Below are 21,991 nucleotides of genomic sequence, written 5' to 3' on the forward strand. Positions count from 1 at the left end.
TTCGTTATGCCCAGATAACGAATCAGCTAGCGAATCAGAAAGGTAGCAAATTAGCTAACGAACAAGTTGACGAATCGGGCTTAATTCGTTATAGCAAATGGGTTAACGAACTAAGATAACGAATTAAGCTGGTTAACGAATCAGATCATGTGCAGGATAACGAATTAGGCTATGTTTTGATAACGAATTAGGCTTAATTCGTTAAAGCGATTGAGATGGAGAATTAGATAATAATTTAAAATGCTTATGGAAAATGTGATAAGACAACTATTAGAAATAAAATTTTTCTAAGCTGACCTGGCAGCTCGACCCCAGCCAGGGGCTCTGCCCCTTGGACCCTGCTAGGGGCTGCCGCCCCTAGAACCCGGCTGTAAGGGGCGCTTCCCCCGAACCCCCGTTCGTCGTGGGTAATAATTGAGACTAGAAAGACGATACGATTAGTAATAGTAATTGATACATGTAATTTTTATACAGTTAGCCGTGCACAGCTCAAGAAAGGAATAACAATTAACGGTGAACGTAATCGAGTTCAGGTGAGTTTCTAGCCCCATTTCCTTGTTATGTTTTCGGAGCTGTGTGCATACTCGATGTGAAGTGTGAATACACTTGCCTTAAGTGGTAAGTGTATGCTATAATGATTGATGTGATAGTATGTATGATGTTATGAATAAATGTTTGTCGGTGCGTGAACGATCTTTGGATATTGCACGTACCGCCAATGGGAATGATCTTCAAGTGGTTATTAGTGTGTGTAAATGTTATTATGTAACTTGGTTATTATGTAAATGATGTAATTATAGAAAGTGTGTTGTAGAAAAGTAGAGTTAGAGTGTGATAGAAGTGGTAAGAGGTCTAGTAAGGGTGTTAGTGGCATGACGATAGTACGTGGTAGGGCAAGCCTATGCGTGCCTTCGTTATTAAAGTGGCATAACGTGAGTGTGTGGTAGGGAAAGCATATATGTGCCTCCGTTATTAAGTGGCATAACGTGAGCAGGTGAGAGGGCAAGCCTCTATGTGCTTCCGTAAACAAGTGGCTAAGATGTAGGGGACAGACAAGTGGTTAAGTGGTAAGGTGAGCAGGATAGATTGACGGCTATGTGTCTTCGGACACATATATAAATGCATGAAGTGGTTGTATGACAAGTTGCTTGATTAACTAGAACTCACACAGCGTAGCTGACTTTTAGTATGCACGCAGGTATATATGTTTATCGAGATGGCATGAGGGTGACACACGGCATGGGCTGAACGGCTGACATCTGAGGATGGAAGAATAATGTTTTAACACGATGTTTTATGTTATGATTTAAATACGAATTTGTAATGTTTGTAAAGAATGATCGATGTTTTATGTTCCGCGAAATGTTTTAATTAACTCTGATTTGTAAGAACCGCGTTTATGAGTAAATCCGACGCTAAAGTAGGGCTACCGTGAATGGGGCCTTACAAAATTTAATTAAATGTGTATGGATTATGTGGCTGATAATAAATCTGATTATAAAAGTAATCAGGAGAGAGAATAAAGATTTTTGATGATTAAACTAGTTTAAATGTTAGTTACAAATGTGTAATAAGTCGATTCGGTGTGTAAAAAAATACTGTAATTTTTTTACGTTACTTACACTTACGTATTACATATGTGTAAAAAAAATTCAAAAAAAAATTGTTATGTTGAGTTCTTTCGAATTCTTAAAACTCAAAGTGGTTCTCAAAATAAATCAATCATGTATATATATAGGGGATGGCTAACGTACAAATGAAATTAACATACTAAACAAGAGAATCAAGTAGAGTAATTATATATACAAGTATAGTAATTATGTGATTACATTATAGAGTAAATATCATAGAGTAATTACATAATTGCTTTACTTTTGTATATAAGTACTCTACTTGATTCTCACGTTTAGCATGTTAATTTCATTTCTATTTGATCCAAACCTTATATATATATATATATATATATATGGGTGGGATCTAGAGAGAACTCCTCTTAAAGAGAGAACTAGAAAACTAGTAAAGAATTATTTTGAACTATTTTAAAAAAAAATTATTTTGTGACTTTTTTTTCTTTCCTCCTTCTAATAAGATGCTATTGATACTTAAAAAAAAAAAACTTGTCGGTGTAGTACTGTAGTGCATATGTGCACTAATGCCTATTGCATATATATAATAGTGTTTTATTGCATATAATACAACACATTATCCAATACACGCTATTGAATATATGCAAATACGACACTAATAATTGTATGCAAAACACATTATCGCATATATGTAATACAACACTAATGCACATATGCACTATATCGATTTTTTAAATTTTTGTACATAATATAACACTATTGCAAATAAACAATACAAACAACTATATATATATGCTATTCAACACTATTTCAAATATTAAAATGCACACTATTGCACATATGCATTATAAAAAAAGTCGGTGTATTGCATATATGCATTACTCGTTAATTTTTTTTTATTTTTTTAATTTTTATATTTTTTTGTGGTGAAGAATAACAACATATAAGAAGGATGAAAGAAAAAAATTTTAAAATTTTTTTTTTTAATTAAATTAAAAATAATTCATTATTAGTTCTCTAGTTCTCTCCATAAAATGAAGTTCTCTCATGATCATCTCCCTATATATATATATATATATATAATAGTAATCGAGTTTTAAAAGTGTTTCAATTTAGTCACTCAACTTTTATATTTTATTAAAGAGAATATCTCATATAATAGTAACCAAGTTTCACCACTGTTCTAATTAGGTCACTCATTCTTTTCTTTGTCTCAATTAGATCATTTAAATTTAATTTAATGTTCCAATCATATATTTTTTACCTATCAATAGGTTACATGCTAACATGTCAATTTTTATATTTTAAATGTTTTTTTATTGATGATGTGGATTGATATATAAAATTTAAAATTAGTGATATACTTAAGTTGACAAGCTGTTTTTTTTTCTAATTTATTTGTCCTTTAAATTATTATATACATATAAATCACCATCATCCCCACCTTCATCAGTCAATCAGTTCATAGCCTCACCACCTAACCTCAGATCATCTTCTCCGATGACGCCTGTAACTTTCAACGACAATTAACTTTTCCTATCTCTCTCACAAAACCCAAAGCTTCCCTCAGATCATTCTTGCCGACAACTAGATCGTCCTCTCTGACGACGCGTACGGCGTACCGATCTGAGTTCGATCCAATTGCAGTCACAATCTTTCTAGCACCACTGCTCTTATACTCTCTCTATGTACAAGTAATATTGCAGTTTACAAAGAACACCACCGTGCCCTGACCACCGTCGTAAGCCGCCACCAACTTGGTGCCATTTTTTGAGAAATTATTTAAAAAAATCATGTTTATAAAGAACAAATTGGGGTTTTGAAAGAGATTTTGAGTTACAGTGCCGAAACCCTAGATCCTGAAAACGGATCTTCTCCCACATAAATCAGGTACATAAATCTTAATCTTGATGGGATAAAAATCACTGACTTTTACAAAACCCGAGAATAAAAAAAGTGGCCAGAGTTGCCGGATGGGGTGGCGAAAAGACACAATGACGAAAAAAGACACAATGATAAGCAAAAAGACACAATGGTGTGCGAAAAGACATAATGACGAAAAAAAGACACAATGGTGTGCGAAAAGACACAATGACGTGATTTTTTTTTAAAATTTTATATAACAAAAATCATACTCATATTAAAGATAAAAAAACGCTTGTTATTATGATGAATTTGTTTTAAAAAATAATATTATACGAAAAAGTTATAAACGTTCTAAAATAATGGAGGTATTAACATGTGTCTTGCATGTGGAGAGAGGAAATGTTTACAATTACCTCTATACCCTTTTTCTTTTGATCCCTACTTAACACATGTCAATTATTTATAGCTTCTCACACTTCTCATTTTTGTTACCTTTTGTAGAATAACTTAACCCACATATATGTATTCTTAATGTTTATTCCTAATCACCCAATTCATTTAAATAAACCAAATAAATCATTGTTTCATATTTTCAATCGATTCAATCACAGTGTTATAATCTAAAACATTTATTCCAAAAAATTAAATCAAAAGAAGACGAATAAACTCTAGTTTTTTGTTTCATGGTGAATGATATGTCCATTAGAAAAAGGAAAAGGATATGGCAGATTAGATGGGGAAGGTGGAGAAATTTTGGTTACATCGGTAATTTCATTATTTAACCTTTTAAACATTCAAATTCCGTTATCAATTTTAATTTTTAGTCAACTTATAACTTATTAACCTTTTTAAAAATTATATGATATTTGGGACTGTTTTTGTTGAGAAAGAAAACTTAATAAGTTACACTTTTATAACTTATTGAAAACATGAAGAGTTTTGATAAGAAATCTCAAACACCTCCATTCAAATTCTAATTCCAACTCATTTCCAATCCCTTTAAATAAAATTCCATGAACCAAACATCCTTCAAAAATTTATATGTATTGCAACAACATAAAACTAAGTATTTATCAAACACATGTCTACTTATAATAACTACCATAGTACCATATATTACTTTAACCGAAAAACAACGATTAGCCTAGTTAGCTTAAAAGATTGTTGAAAAATAAATAATTTCAACGTTAAAAGGAAAAAGGGGCTATGATACGGGCCGTCTAACCCTCCTACTAGTTGAGACACCCCCTGTCTCAGGGCAAACTTATCCACAAGTTTGGCGAGACTGTTGGGTTTCAACGGTGGTTCGGAACGAAAACGGTCAAGTAATTTTAAACCCGTTTTAGTTAATAATTTCGTTTCGATAGATATTAATCAATATTAATATACAAACTTATAAACGAACTATAAAAACGCAGCGGACAATTATACGATTAAACGAACCAAAACCCAAACCCAAGCCCCGGATCCGATTACAACGTTGCACGAGTACGATAAATAAATAAATCAAACCATAGATCTAGTTTTAGTTATTATACCTCGGTTATCAAAACCGGGTGAGACACCGAGTGATAACGAAACGAGCTAGGATCGACACAAACAAGCACCAAGAATTCCGGTGGCGGCAGGTAATGGCGGATAGCGGAGCTATGGCGACAGCTGGCGGCGCAGCAGCGATTCCGACAAGGCAGCACCAGCAGCGCTTCACGGTAATGGTGGCCGGAGCAGCAGCAGACGCCGGTGGCAGCTGCTGACAGCAACAATGGCCGAAAAACGGCAGCAGCGATGGCCGGATCTAAGCGGCGCTTGGTGGTGCTCGGCAGTCAACAATAGTAACAGCAGCAACTGTATAACAGCAGCTGCTGTTGTTATTCCGGTGACCGGAAAAACGAGGGTGGTGTTCCGGCGAGTTGTTGAGGGCTGCAGAAGATGGCGGCGGTTTTCCGGTGGCCGAAAAAACGGCCGGCGGGGGCTGGAGGTGTTAAAGATGCTAGGGTTTTTAGTTGGTGATGATGATAATTGAATAATCATATAAATATTATTATTCTATATATATATATATATATAATTAGGGTTTAATCAATATTAAACCCAATGGGCTTAGAGCCCGAAGCACCAAACTAAAAAGCCTATAATCACCGTTAGCCTTATTCAATCGTGTCTAGCCCAGTTAACAACTTAAGTGGGCTCGGTGTTCGTTATTCTTGGTGTAACTCTTACCGGGTCACAATCGGGTCGGCCCGCGTTGACTTGACCCGAACCGACCATTTTTCCAACAGTCTCCCACTTGGATGGATTTGGATCAAGTAGCACAACGCTGACAGCTAGAGGCGTTCTAGCTACACATAGGTGTCCCCAACCAATTATGACATTTTTAAATTCATAACCAAAATATCTTGGAATACCTTATTGCAAGCTAATGAATTTATAGTAATCGTTGTCATCTATCCTTTCTGTATAAGACATCAATTGAACAATGAGACATGGATTAAATCAATCTCATATAGTGTTCAATTATTGTAGTTTTCGATATAGAGTCAAAGTGGTCCAATCAAACACACAGTACGTTTGGGTGAGGCCTCACACTTTACCAGTTTGAATCAACGATGGCGCCAATATGTCTAACTGTTACATTTTAATGTAAGAGTACAGAATCCCATATTGACTATATACAACTCCCACTGAACTTTAGAACATTCCCAATCAATGCCTTTATGGCTGGCAGTTACGCAACAGCTATTAACATGATCAAAGAATATCCCTCGGTAAACTAAAGTTCCAATATGTATCTCGGGTCTAAGGATACTGAATGAGCATACTATTATCAAAACATCTTATGATCAAGATCCATGAAGATGATTTGATGCGAGTTACATCCAACATCATTCACAATGAGGTCTGTGAGTTTGGAAGTCAACTGCTTGAGTCCAAAGTCAGAATAGTCTTAATTCAGAATCTTTCCCACGAGTCTGACCGACTACGGATAATTTAGAATACAATATTCACGGATTAAACGTATTAAAATGAACACAGTTGTATAATTCAACGTTTGCATTTAACCATTAAATCAAAAGTGAACAGAGAAGTACAACTGTTTGAATGTTCATACATACAAATACTAAATCAAAATAAATTACTAGCAAGTCTAAGCCCGATAGCATCTCTATGCTTGTCCTGAGTTATTGGCTTAGTGAACGAGTCAGCTAGTTTTTGATCTGTGTTTACTTTGCTTATCATGATATCTTTATGTTCCAGTAATTATCATACATAGTGGAACTATAAATGTGCTTGGCCATGTGATGAAAATTGGGCTCTTTGGCTTGAGCAATAGCACCTGTGTAATCACATATCACGTCGATCAATATCCTAAATTTGGAACCAGGTCGAGGTTGGCAATGAATTTCTTCATTCAAGCAGATTATGAGTGAGAAACATCTCGGTCATTTTGGAAGTTAACGTCAGTGTAACATCTTACAGTGAGCTCCTCTTCCACTCCTCCAAACACGCATACGAGACGTCAGGTCTAGTGCATAATATAGCGTATATGACAGAGCCAATCGATGAAGCATATGGAATTTCTTGCATGTTCGTTGCCGGATGTTGCGATTTGCTAAAGCGGTTCCTTTAGCAATAGAACAGCCCCTATCTTGAAGTTGTCCATTGAGAAGCGTGTCATGACTTTACTTATGTATGTACTTTGACTTAGCCCTAGAAGCTGCCAAGATCTATCTCGGTAGATCTTGGTTTCTAGAATACAAGCAGCTTCTCCAAGATCCTTCATTACAAAACAAGATTCCAACCAGTGCTTAACTCCCTTAAGCATAGGAATGTTGTTTCCAAGAATCAGTATATCATCCAGATAAAGGATGAGGAATGATATAGTGCTCCCACTAGCCTTTATGTAAACACAAGGCTCATCTTTATTTTTGATAAAATCAAACTCTTTGATTTTTGCATCAAAATGTAGATTCCAGCTACGAGATGCTCGTATGAAAATTCATTTGCTCCCTATTGCCCTACCTTCGGGGGCTAGCTCAGTTAAGTTCCAGACTTGATTGTCATGAATAGATTGCATCTCGGCGTTCATGGCTTCACGCCTTTTCTTAGATTCCGGATCCAAGATTGCAGTTTTGTAGTTAGCAGGTTCGTCGCCAGACTCGGCTACTAATAAGACTTCTGGACCATCCAGATGCCATAGGTATCTTGGATTTGGTGCGGGAGTTCTACTAATTCTGCGAACGCTCGTGTTCATGTCTGATGTATTAGCAACAACAACTTGTTGATCAGACGCTCCAACTTCCTCAGCGGTTGATTGTGGTTCTTGAATTTCTTCAAGATCGACAATGTTATCTCCAGTTCCTCGATCGAGAAATTCTTTCTCGAGGAAGTGGCCTTTCCTCTTGATAGAAATCATATTTGTATCAGGATGAAAGAAGTAATAATAGCTTTGGTAGTAGTATTTGACGAATGCGAGAGGCGGTTATAAGGGCGAAACTCCAAAAAGAGTGAGGCAAGTTAGTTCTACATATCATCGTTCGAACCATGTTTTGCAAGGTTCGATTCCTCCTCTCACTCACGCCATTATGTTAGGGTGTGACAGGTGGAGTGAGCTGTGAAATAATTCCATGCTCTTTTAGATGAGTGGTGAACTCAGAGCTGAGATACTCTCCACCTCGATCTGATCGAAGTATCTTAATGGTTTAACCAAGTTGGTTTTCCACTTCGTTTTGAAACTCTTTGAACATTTCAAAAGTTTCATGCTCGTGTTTCATAAGATACACATAAGAATATCGACTATAATCGTTAATAAAAGAAACGAAGTATCTTTCTTGGTTTCTAGACATGGTTCTGAAAGGTCCACATACATCAGTATGTATGAGTCCTAACAGATCTCTTTCTCGTTCACTTTTATGAGTGAAGGAGTCTTTGGCGAGTTTGCCAGCAAAGCAAGACTCATAATTGTCAAAAGAGTCCGGCCCTGTGGATTCAATAATCCCTTCGGATTGGAGTCTTTTAACTCTTGCGTTGCTTATGTGGATAAGTCGGCAATGCCATTGAAATGTATCATTGATACTAGATCTGATACGTTTTGAAAGATTATATATACTTTATTATTAGTTTGAACATCAATCTCATATATATCATTTCAAGATTTAGCCTCAAAATAAAATATATCATTTAAGTAAGTAGTAATAGCCAGGCCATTAAAACACGTACTTAAAACCTTGTTCAAACAGTAAAGAAACTGAAACGATGTTGCTGGTCAAACCAGGAGCATACAAATAATTATTCAAAAGAAAAACTAGGCTAGATGGACAAGTATAATGAAATACTCCAGTTGTCAGAACTGATACTCTCTTTCCATCTCCAATGATGAGTTTCATACTGCCTTTATTCAGTTTCCTCCACTTCTCAGGCTCCTGCAAGACATTAACGATGTGGAAACCACATCCGGTATCAAATACCCATGTGTTGCTAGAGACAGTGAAAAGTTCAATAACGTATATGGAAATACCTCGAGAAGAGCATTCACCATTGGCTCTCTTCATCTTGATCTCAGCAAGGTATTCGGGGCAGTTTCGCATCCAGTGTCCCATTTGGTTGCATCGGTAGCACTGGCGCTCCTCAGGGGGTGGCGGCGGTATCTTTGGAACCCCTTTGTTAGCATTGGTGGCACGAGGGGCATCAATGGTAACATTCTTCTTGCCTTTACCCTTATAACCCCGGTTCTTGGGATTATGCTTCTTGACACCAGCAGATCGAATCATCAGAACTTGATTGGTCCTAGAAGGAATGTTCATCTCAGCCGTCTTGAGCATGTTATGAAGCTCCTGCACTGTCTTCACCCAACCATTCATGTTGAAATTCATTACGAACTGGTCGTATGAGCTGGGGAGAGAGTTGAGGATGAAATCAGCTGGCATCTCATCGGGCAGGGGATAATCAAGTTTCTTGAGCTGATCGATGTGCCCCTTCATTTTAAGAACATGCGCACTGACGGGAGACCCTTCTCCCATCTTGCAACTAATGAGTTGTTTCATGGTATCGAAACGTTCTTGACGGGCTTGTTTCTGGAACATACCCTTGAGTTGCTCAAGCATCTCATAGGCACCAAAGTCTTCCAAGCCTTTAGCAAGCTCAGAAGTCATGGTGGCTAGCATAATGCAGGAGACATCAGCCGAGTCATCCTTATGCTTCTCAAGAACTTTTCGAGTAGCGGCTGTGTTGTTTTTAGGCTCGGTTGGAACAGGTTCATCGAGAACATACAGGCGCTTTGCCATGGTGAGAACAAGTGTCAAGTTGCGGTGCCATTCGATGAAGTTGGTACCGTTCAGTTTATCCTTCTCAAGGATAGTCTTAAGGGCGTAGGGTGAGTTTTCGTTTGAAGACATCTGATTAATTAAGCAAAAGTAAATTTAATTAGTATTTTCGACGTTGTAGTCCCATTATTAATGACCAAATAACATTAATGAAATAGGAGCATGAGAATCCGGCTTCCAGTTATTAAAGGCAAATGTAGCACACAACATTAATAAGTGGTTAGGCAGACTGACAACGATTGCCAATTGTGAATAGGACACAACTCTCGGTTATTAGGCCTATAGAGACAACGATTGTCTGTATAGATACGTTTAGCCTCATCTTTTCTCACTTTAAGTCTCCAGACAGCTTTATCACGTAACATGAGAGTAAAGTAATAGTTGTCCTAGTACCGTGACGTGTGAAAGGGCCGGATGTGTCAACGAAACGCTTTCACCTTGATGGGATAGGCTAGAAAACAAGTGCGGTGTTGTAGCTTCAAACACTCGAAATTTCGCAGTACGCCTCAAGTGTGACTTGTAATAGGATTGGCATAAACTATTGGTTTTAAATTGGGATTAAATTTAAAATTACCAAATAGAGTAAAAGTCAAATTTTACTGTATTTATTATCGGGACGAATTGATGAACCCTTTCATCTCTCAGGACACTTAATTTTAAAAAACCTATTAAAACTAAGTTTGTCGCGATACGGCTAACCAATTTTAAGTCAATAGAAAATCTATTAAGTTATTAGTTTTGGAAATCAAAACGTTTTTAATTTGCAAAACATAATTGGTGAATAAAAATGTTTTTTTTTCAAATTTATTTGGTATTAGGTCGGTGATATTATAATCCTATTATAAATAATCCAAGCAACCACAATAGCAAATAATAATATGTAAATCCTTATGGCCAAAAGGTGATCGGTCTCGCTAGAGCTAATTAGGGAGACCGATCGGGTCAAGGGGTTCACAACGCAAAACAACCACAAGGATGGACTTCTTCGTGCATCCCGTCATCTTGCCCGAACTCCTACTAACTCCAAGAAATCCTTGAGCTCGTCCTCGGTTATCTTCGCGTCTTCTTAATTACAAATTTATAAACTAACAATAATTTGCCCTATTACAAATTTGAACCATCTTTATGGCCAAAAGAAAACCGAAAAATAAATAATAACCGTTTACAACTTTTAAACCATCCATATGGCCAAAAACAAGCTCAACAACCAAACACAACCAAACAAACATAGGTCGGGGCTGGATTTACATATTCAAAATAAATAAAATTTCGGGTCGTTTTGACTTGGTCAAATAAAATAAACAAAATTTTGACCAAATCAAAATCACCAAAAAAATAAATCTAGATCAAAACTTTAAACGATTTAAAGTATAAGATGTAGATCTGGTTAAAGCGAAACGGGATCGACTCGTACGTTGTAACCGCGGCTCTGATACCACTGTTGGGTTTCAACGGTGGTTCGGAACGAAAACGGTCAAGTAATTTTAAACCCGTTTTAGTTAATAATTTCGTTTCGATAGATATTAATCAATATTAATATACAAACTTATAAACGAACTATAAAAACGCAGCGGACGATTAAACGAACCAAAACCGAAACCCAAGACCCGGATCCGATTACAACGTTGCACGAGTATGATAAATAAATAAATCAAACCATAGATCTAGTTTTAGTTATTATACCTCGGTTATCGAAATCGGGTGAGACACCGAGTGATAACGAAACGAGCTAGGATCGACACAAACAAGCACCAAGAATTCCGGTGGCGGAAGGTGGTGGCGGACAACGGAGCTGCGGCGACAGATGGCGGCGCAGCAGCGATTCCGGCAAGGCAGCAGCACAGCGCTTCACGGTAATGGTGGCTGGAGCAGCAGCAGACACCGGTGGCAGCTGCGGACAGCAACAACGGCCGAAAAACGGCAGCAGCGGTGGCCGGAGCTAGGCGGCGCTTGGTGGTGCTTGGCAGTCAACAACAGTAATAGCAGCAACTGCATAACAGCAGCTGATGTTGTTATTCCGGTGACCGGACAAACGAGGGTGGTGTTCCGGCGAGTTGTTGAGGGCTGCAGAAGATGGCGACGGTTTTCCGGTGGCCGGAAAAACGGCTGGCGGCGGCTGGAGGTGTTAAAGATGCTAGGGTTTTTAGTTGGTGATGATGATAATTGAATAATCATATAAATATTATTATTCTATATATATATATATATATATATATAATTAGGGTTTAATCAATATTAAACCCAATGGGCTTAGAGCCCAAAGCACAAAACTAAAAAGCCTATAATCACCGTTAGCCTTATTCAATCGTGTCTAGCCCAGTTAACAACTTAAGTGGGCTCGGTGTTCGTTATTCTCGGTGTAACTCTTACTGGGTCACAATCGGGTCGGCCCGTGTTGACTTGACCTGAACCGACCATTTTTTCAACAGAGACGGGCCGTCTCATCATGTGATGGTCCGTCATAAAGCTAACTCGGCAACAAAATTGCACGTGCCATAACGTGTCAAGTGTGTATTGAGCATGCTTCCAGGCTTGTATATCAATACCAATTCATGCAGCGTCCCAAACCATCTACAAACACTCACAAAACAATCATACACACCAAATTAGTGTAATTATTCCGTTTTCTTAGTTAGCTCTTTGTTTGTTAGGATTGGTGCATATGTAACCTATTTGATGGAATGAGAATCAGAGTTATAAAAAACTATCATAGATAGCTTTTGACTATCTAAAATACCATAATTCATAATTTCAAGCTAGAAATCTTTTGTGTGAATACTAATGTGAAAGATCTTTATCTATTAGAAGGGGTGACATTTATTTATAAGACCTCAAACACAAACACAAACACAAACATTTTTTAGGGTCCTGATTTTGTTATGGTTAGTATTAAGTTTTAGAAACAATTTATGGTCGATCTTTATTAGGGTTTAACTTTAATGACCATACATAATTTGAAGATGAAAGTGTAACTAGTTTCAATTTTAAGGATGATATGTGAAAAGAAAAATATTATGGTTGAAAATTCATAACTACAACAAACTAGTATATGTATGTGTTTACACTTAAAACAAACACGCCTGCCACGACCATTTATCTACCAAATATTGTATTGTAAATATACAAACATTCAAAGAGGATATTGCATGTAATTTATGTCAAATGGCTTTGGTCATCCTCCCCTCGCGAAACGAGCATGGTGCATTGTTCTACTCTTTGTTCAAGGCAAAACTGACTACATGATCGAGCCAATCTCTTTCGTGGTGTAAAATACATATTGTGTACACTAACTAACAATAGCGCGCCATTAAGGATATGCTCATATGATCCCGATAATAATAATCAAGATGAGAATCGTGAGAATGATAACGAGAATAAAAGGGAGAACAACAGGAAGAAGAAATGGAAAATTAAGAACACCAATGGTGAGAAAGAATAGAGGTATACATAGGAAAGTGAAGAGAGGTATGGAGAATAGGAGGAGAAAAATTATTATTATTATTATTATTATTATTATTATTATTATTATTATTATTATTCTTAATGAAATGGATAAATTAATTTATATTCTTGAACAGGAAGGATACGTGACATATTTTGAATATAAAATGCTAAATGTGTGTTAATATTTCAAGTTCCAAATACGGAAAAAATTCATTAACTGGGATTGAAAGTGTTTATGGTTTACACGAAAAAGTAACATTAATTATTTATTTTCAAAAATTGTAAAATTAAACAAAAGGACAAGCACCAAAATTATGTTCAAAATCTATTTACTTATTAATTTAAAAAAGGAATTTATCAATGTCAAGTTTATAAAGTATTCTGATTTTATGCTTCTAAATGTTATTTTAATATAAATACTCAAATAAGAAAGTAAAAAAAAAATGAAACATGCTAAAAGACATTAATTTATACATGTTTTAAGTAGACGATACAAGCGACACCTGCAATAACTGCTGCACTTGCCAAAATCCCAGTTTGCAGATGGTTCGATTTTGGGGTCTCTATTGTCCGTTCTTCCATAACCGTACCTAATTGAGATTCTCGTTTCGGTTGACCAAAATCAGAGTAGTCTAAATGCAATCTCAACACCTGAAAAATGGATATAAAATTAAGAAAAAAAATACTACTAGTAATTGTACACAAGCACCACCCTAAAACATAATGGTGGGAAAAAATATATTTTAAAACAATTTAGTGCATCTCCAGAAAAAAAAATGTATAACTAATTAAACAAATTACACTTTTTCGTCCTTAAACAAAAGAAATAACAGAAATACCCTTTATTTTCAAATTTGTTTACACGTTTTGTCTTATCCATTAACGATCACTATATGACCAAAATACCCTCATGTGGCTTGCGCATGACTAGTCTTTGTGAGGAAAGAGGAGTATATATTTTTGTTTCCTTTTCTATCAATTTTCATTTTTGTTATTGTTCTATTAGATCACAAAAGTAGTCTTTTGTGAGAATAAATGATCAAAATACCCTCATGTGGCTTGCCCATGACTGGACTTAACAGAAAAAACTAGCGCCAGCTAGTGGAAAGAACGAAAAGTTTGACAAAATGTGAACATAAAGGAAAATTCCTGTTAATTCCTTAGTTTAAGGATGAAACCCGAAATTTGCTATATACCTAAGAAACGAAAGGTGTAATTTACGCTTTAATAATTTGATGGTGTTATTTTGAATCTGAGAATTTTAGGGATAATATAATGGGATGAAGAGAATATGACAACAAAAACAAAAATGAAGAAACAGATTCAAGTAATGTGAACGAGGAACTGATAAAAAATAAAAATAAAAATTATGAGGTGTGGTTTACCTTTTGACCAGCTAACCTGGCATGACTAACAGCACCAACTGTAGTAAGCAAAACTCTATCCCCCTCATCGTCATCATACTACAATAAAGTGAAAAATTAATAAATAAAATATAAATATGACTTGATTAACAAAAGAAGCAGACAAGAAATTCAAATTCAAATAATCATGTTTATACCATAAGTTGGAAGCTATTTTGATCACCACCACCGATCCTTTGAGTAACAGCAGAAACTAGCTCACCCAGATTTTCTGTGCCTGTAACAATGCAATGTTATGTTATGTTATGTTACATTTACATCACCGTGTTCGCCACATCAGCACCAGAATTACTTTCGGCCTGGAAAGGATAAACAAATCTTAGTTCTCTAGGTAGCAGAAGAAGATAGAAATTTAGTTTTTATCCATGTTCCACTTAGTATCTTAGTTCTCTGATGTCATTATTATTACTATTTTTAATCACATAAAAATCTGAAGAAGGGAAAGTGATGACATATTTCAACGGAACCTGGTGAATGTCTTTCCAATAACACTTTATGTATTTATTATTAGCAAGTTTATATTAAGATTTGATAAAGAAAAATATTCACCTTTGTCTACAACAGGAAGATGTAAAAATTTTCCATCATGCATTATATGCAACGCTTCAAGGATTGTTGTGTCCACTGTTGCAAATTCAGGATTCGGTGTCATAACCTTAACCGATAACAAATATCAATTAGATCATAAATGTATATGAATGTGTGTCAAAAAAAACTTATACTAACTGATCAGAATCAAACAAAGGAACTATAATGCTATTTGCAATATTGCTCACATGTGCTTCTGCTCTTTTTGGTAGTGTTGGGTGTTATGCAAATTATGTTTATTTAAAAAAGTAATAGATAAAATAAGGGCATGTCAGTAATTCTGCTCACCCTTTGATAATCATACAAGTAGTTTTACTTGGTCTTTAATAATTGTACACATAACTATTTGACCTCTAAAAAGTAAAAAGACCATATAATCATAAGCAAATATAGTTACTGTGTTAAATATAATTAATATTACTTATCAGTAGGGTTTATTAGTTTATGGCACGTTAAACCCGTGTAATCCATCCTACTAGCCCAACCCACAGCGGGATGAGCAGATGGTATCGGTTACCGGTATTGAACCGATACCAAGTTTCTAAGAAAATCAAGATCAGCACTCGTCGGTACGATACCGGTATTACCAAATTCTTGCGTACGGAACCGGTACCAAGTTTTTGGGAAATTCGGGATCAGTAGCGGTTGGTACGGATCTCATCCCTAAACCCGTATACTTTTACTAGGGCGGTTCTCGGTTCATTAAATTAATCGTCCGGTCCAATTACATGTTGTAATCGTGGGACGCTTGAAAACCGGTTTACCCCTTTAGTGCATCGATTAAATAAATGGGCAGACAAATTTTTAACCTTCCCTATGACTAAAGCCCCTAACAGATCAGAACTGGTTACAACTAAATTAAGAAACCAAGAACCGTCCCATTGAAAGAAAACGGATTGGTCTAGCAAGATGGGACTTCACAGGTTTGACAGGTCATACCCATGAACTGCTCACTCCTAACCGGGACACTAGAAACTAACTATTAAGCCTTGTAGCCAGTAGTCACAATAACTAGATAGTCCTAGAAAGAGCACATCCAAACGCTACCATATAAGATCACGGAGAAGCGTATATTATATAAAAAAAAAAAGCATCCTGTAATAATATGTAGAAGTTGTAGAAAAAGAACCTTTTCAATGAGTGTTAACTCAGGAGGAAGATTTAGTGCGACAACACGCAAGAGAAGATCCTTTGAACTGAAAACAAAAACAACACTATTATAGGGTATCAAACATCACAAACAATATTATTAATCAACCATAAACAATAATCTTACGTTAATATGCCCTGCATATTATTTCCAGCCATAATAATAACAGAATTAACACGAAGTTCTTGCATCTTTTTAACACGCAAGAGAAGATCCTATGCTACAACAGTTGCAATCCTGCAATGAATTAAAACTACAAAATTGAGAGGCGTGTTTTTGACATGAACTTGCACTTACACAAGGCAAAACAAGTACCTAGAATTTTCAGAAATGATGGTTGACAAAGAGGGCTTGAACATTCGATCTCTAAGTGTCTCTATAAAAGCAGAAGGCGCTGAAAATGATAATAAACCATTTTCAGTCAAAGCAAGTAACAGGTCACAAAGAAATTATGAAATGAGTCACCATTAAAATTGTTTCCCCATTGGCGTTCAACACCCTCAACCGCTGCAGCAATTTTCCATTCTAGAAATAGCATCATATAGACACAGTGGTCCAGTTTATAAGGGTATGTCTTCCAGTTTATAGATAAAACCTTGTCAGTGACTATTCCAGAAAGCAAACCATTAGAATCAGTCAATAAAACAGTGGTCCCCTCTGATAACCTAAGCTTCTTGACAGTCCTTTCAGCACTGACCAAGAGTAAAAACAGCATACATACACATATTAGAATAACGTCCTCTGTGTTTAAAGCAAGCAAAAGAGATTTAAAAGAAAAAGATAGCAAGTTGATATAGAAATAGAAAGATATTGTTGGAAAATGGAGTGGTGAGGTGAGAAATGTATCTAATATTATTGATTGGACTGGACTTACGAGGAGGGAGTAGGCAAAGATGATTTGAGTGGATTGGTAGTTGATGTTTGCGTGGATGACAGTTTCCTCATTGATCATTGACTTTCAAATACTTTACTTTTTTCTACATATTAGTCAACTCAATGCATACCTTGTTTTCATTGTTTTTGTTTCTTACTTATTACTCCATTTCACTCATTTTAATTTACTTAAAAGAAACAAAACCATATTAAACAACCAAAACATATTACCTACACTTCACCTCTCGAATGAAACAAAAACACCTCTTTACAACTTAAAACACCTTCATCTCTCCCGATAAAGTTATATTCACATGTAATCTATTAATAGCTAAGTTTAATGGACATATTAAATAATTCCGATAGTCTATTAATAGTCAAGTTTAATAGACATGTTAAATGATTCAGAGCCTATTCCTTAATTAGTCATACGTTTTATTAACTTAACAATTAATTGTCAAATAGCTTATTAAGTATGAAAATAAAAAAAGATATTGTTGTTTTTAATAGTAAATATTACTCCTACTCTATTACACCAATAAACCTAAACTTCTCCCTTGCCTAAGTTTGAATCTTGGACTTCCCTTCTAAAAGACAAGTGTTTCTATCAAGTGGGCTAGCCCAACAATAACAACAAAAAAAAAAATCAAAATTAATAACTAAAATTCCGGTAATTATGTTGAACAATTCCTAGATTTTTTTAATGTTAATACGATACAACATGCATTCGCGATACCAGATTATTATGGGAGACAAGGCGAGTATGTGACGTTTTACTAATTGGATTCTTAAACTGAACACCATGATGTCGTGTCTTCGAGCGATTGTTCACAGGTGTTGGCCTTAGGTGAAGGTTTTCATCAAATCAGAAGACGAGTGTATCCTGATATGATGAATTTAGCCTGTAGCCCATCTGAATAATTCAAAGACCGTTAAAAAACCCCTCAATTTTCTTTGTGGTTTTAGTGACTGATGATTTTGTGTGATTGAAATAAACACGAGAATTTAAACTTTGATATAATGCAAAATTAGTGCTTAAAACACTTTCGTAGTAATTGTCACTAGGGTAAATGTGTGTCTAATTTGATTTTTCATTCATATTATGTAACTTAAGTATAAAAATTTATCGTGAACTTTTATTTATCTATTAAAAATATTCTAACACAACAGTTTAGCTATATACTATATTGTTTTTGTATATGCTAACAAGCTTTTAAAGGGATCGTGATCCTTAAAAGTCTTCAATGTTATAAAATGTTCTAGAAGCAGCAGCAGCAGCAGCTTATGAGGGTTACACACACCCTCTCTCCTACCCTCATACAGATATCACTCTACTTCGCCAATCTCTCTTACCTACGCCTCCCTCCACCATTATCTTCTAATCAAGATTTCCATCTGCTACAACATGTTCATGCCACACGCTCTCTTCATTCTATAGAATTGTATTTTTCATCTTCTGGACGATGTGGCGAGAACTCGGTCAAACTCATGTTTTACGGTGGAGACGCAGTGGGAATTCGATCGGTATTTGTTTAATTTGTTACGGTAAGAAAAAAAATCAAAGTTAATTATTATTTTTATTGAACATTTATTTAATACAAGTGTTAAACCTAGGTGATTAAAGTTGCTAAATAAATGAAGTTATATATATTAAAAACAAAAACAAAAAAGGAATGCAACAAAAAGGATTTTAACCTATATCATCACAACGCTTCAAGAACTAACAACACCGCTTAAACCACCTTAACGACCACTCAGTTTGTTTTATATTGGGTTCCCACAAACACATTAGAACTATGTGCATGTTAAAGCTAATTCAAACAATGGATAATTGTTGAATTGCGAATGTTGGTGATTCAAGATGACGTATATCAAGTCAATAAATGAGTTCTGGTCTTTACCCTTTATTTTGTGTTTTGATTTCTGCACATTTTGTTTACCTATTCAATAGAATGGTTTATTATTTTTTAATTCTGTTGTAATCAACTTATATAAGGCTTTACTTATTTTATGAGACGTATCCACTTTTAATCATTCAATCCTATTTTATATATCAACCAGATTCAACAAATTGGTATCTACGTTTAACTAGGTTTTGTTTACAATCAATCCAACCCGTTTCATCTTTATTCTAGTAGCAAGTTACGTCAAAGCATTGTCGGTGTATTACTTATTTCTGATGATGTCTAACAATAGTGGTATTCCCTTCACCCCTCTTCCAATTTTTAAAGGCGGTGTTTATGAATTTTTGAAGATTCGCATGAAGACGATTTTCATTTTTCATTATCTATGAGATCTTGTGGGAGTGGGATGCAATGATGTTAATGGTGATCATACTAGGTTACAAGAAACAGAAAGAAAGAAATATGCTAAGGCACTATCACTAATCCAGTCTGTTGTGCATGATGAAATATTCTCTAGAATTGAAGGAGCCACAACGTCCAAGCAAGTATGGACCCTCATTCAAAACAAGCACGGAGGTGATTCTAAGGTTAAGATGGTTAAGTTACAAGGGATCCAAAGAGAGTTTGAAACTGTTCAAATGAAAGAGGTGAACCTGTAGCGAACTTTATCCAATGTTATGAAAGAGGGTGAACCTGCAGCGGATTAGATGGTGGTGGGAAAGGTCCTTCGAAGTTTACCAGTGAGATATGACCATGTAGTTGTTGCAACGAAGAGTCCAAAAATCTTAGCATGCTGTCATATGACCAATTAATAGGGTCGTTACAGTTTCATCATTCATGGGTTAATTGAGGTGTATAGGTTCTTGATAAGGAACATGTGCTCCAAGTGAAAGGAGGAAGAGAAAGGGAACACTGACCTGTTTGCACAAAGAAGGGGCCATGCACCATATAGAGGTCGTGGACGTGGACCTAGACGAAGAAAGGGAAGTGCGCAATGTTATAATTGCAACAAAATGGGCCACATAAGTCGTGTTTGTTGGAATGAACCTGAAGCTTGTGTTGTGGTAGATAGTGAAGATAATGAAGAAGAAGGTCAGGTGTACATGGCGATTAATTGTGATGACACGATCAAAGACACAAACGCCTTTATGGCTCAGTCTAAGGTTAGTTAAAAGGGAAAAGATATATGGTTCCTAGATAGCGGCTATTCAAATTAAGGGTGTTTAAAACCGGATATCCGGACCTTTCGGATAGTGGATTTCACTATCCGTATCCGAATCCGAAATTTCAGAAATCTGAAGTTCGGATATCCGAAACTTTGGATATCCAATCGGATAGTGTTTCGGATATCCGAAAGAAAATCTGGAAAAATAAAACCAACAACCTGTTTTACAATTCAACTTACAAGTCACAACATCCAATTTTTTCAACCTAACAACCTAAATACAAATTGTTCTAAATACAAACAAGCAAGCAACAAACACACAATCCATTGTTCAAGGTGGATCCGCGGTGGATTTGGTGCATACGGAAGCGTGATAGCGGCGCCAGAGGATGAAAGTGGTGACTGGTGAAGGATAGTGCAGCGGTGAATAGAGAACGACGATGGTGACTATTGACAGTGACGGTAGCGGCAGACGGAAGACGAAGATGGTGACTGGTGACTGATGGTGCAGCGGCGGCGGACCGGTGACGAAAACTGTTTGGAGTAGAGGTGGTGGTGATGATGAATGATTGAATTGGATTGGAGGGAGGATTAGGGAAAAGCTTTAAAACAGTGTGGCGTGTGTTTGTTTAGAAGAAATTAGGGTTGATGAAGGTATAATGCATATATATTAAAATAAAAAATTTATTAAATTTAATATTTCGGATAGTTCGGATGTCCAAACTATCCAAAAATCCTAAATTTACTATCCGAATCTGAATCCAAATTTTTGGATATATGGGGTTTGGATATCTAAATTTTCAGATAGTTCGGATACGAATTATCGGATAATTCGGATATGGATTCGGATACTTTTGAACACCCCTAATTCAAATCACATGACAGAGGAAAAAAGCCTTGTCCAAATATATGAATTTGACAAAGAAGGTACAAGTATGAATGGGTAATGGGAAAAGATATAAGTTGAAGGGAATGGAGCTATTAAGCTTGAAGCTATGCATGGAAGACACGAGATCATTAGAAATGTCTAATATGCTCCTGAATTGGATTATAATCTCTTTAGTGTGGGACAGCTGACGACAATGGGTCATAAGTTGTTATTTGATAATGTTGTGTGTACCATTACCTACAAGAAGACCAACAAAGTTGTTTGCACAATCCCAATGTCTTGCAACAATACGTGCCCTCTTGAAGTTGCAAACACTAGTCATGTTGGTCTATTAGTTAGTGAAGAAACTCTTATTTGATATCTAAGGTATGGCCATTTAAATGAAAGAAGCCTGCAAAGTAGCAAAGAGATGATACATAGGCTGCTAAATGTGAAAAGTTGGAACGTGTATGAAGATTGTGTGTAAGGAAAGAAGCCTCATGACACATTTCCTCAACATGTGTCTAGGATAAATCGAATCCTCTTTCTCATCCGGTGATGTATGTGGGGCAATGCCCATATTCAATAACTAGGAGGTAACAGCCTAACAGGTTATTTCTTATATTCACTAATGATGTTAGTAGATTGACTTGGGTTTATGATGTGTGGGTGGAATAACGTGCTTATAATGTTTAATGTCGTCTATTTAGTTATTTATATATATATATCCAACACGATTACTTTGATTGGTTTTATGCATGTAGGTGTTCGGAGCTTAAATGATCTAATTGGAGCATTAAAGA

General features: G+C 36.0%; 2 protein-coding genes and 1 long non-coding RNA gene across 3 annotated transcripts in view; all 3 read right to left on the minus strand.

The window, feature by feature from the left end:
• LOC143563260 (uncharacterized) overlaps window positions 1–21,991 on the minus strand; it is a 136,930-nt gene that overhangs the window by 66,845 nt on the left and 48,094 nt on the right. The window lies entirely within an intron of this gene.
• On the minus strand, window positions 13,685–14,868 carry LOC143563262 (CBS domain-containing protein CBSCBSPB2-like). Its single transcript, XM_077050847.1, has 3 exons — window positions 14,778–14,868; window positions 14,602–14,679; window positions 13,685–13,867 (listed from the first exon to the last, which is right to left on the minus strand). The coding sequence occupies exons 1-3, from the start codon at window positions 14,778–14,780 to the stop codon at window positions 13,685–13,687; spliced, it is 264 nt and encodes an 87-aa protein (XP_076906962.1). The 5' UTR covers window positions 14,781–14,868.
• On the minus strand, window positions 15,190–16,895 carry LOC143563257 (uncharacterized). Its single transcript, XR_013140635.1, has 4 exons — window positions 16,844–16,895; window positions 16,505–16,772; window positions 16,358–16,424; window positions 15,190–15,295 (listed from the first exon to the last, which is right to left on the minus strand). It is a non-coding gene; the product is annotated as an uncharacterized LOC143563257 (long non-coding RNA).

This window comes from Bidens hawaiensis, unplaced genomic scaffold, assembly GCF_021521415.1.
Source record: "Bidens hawaiensis isolate Kalapana, Puna unplaced genomic scaffold, B.hawaiensis_p1.1 tig00021346_1, whole genome shotgun sequence".
In the NCBI taxonomy this organism is placed as follows: Eukaryota; Viridiplantae; Streptophyta; class Magnoliopsida; order Asterales; family Asteraceae; genus Bidens; species Bidens hawaiensis.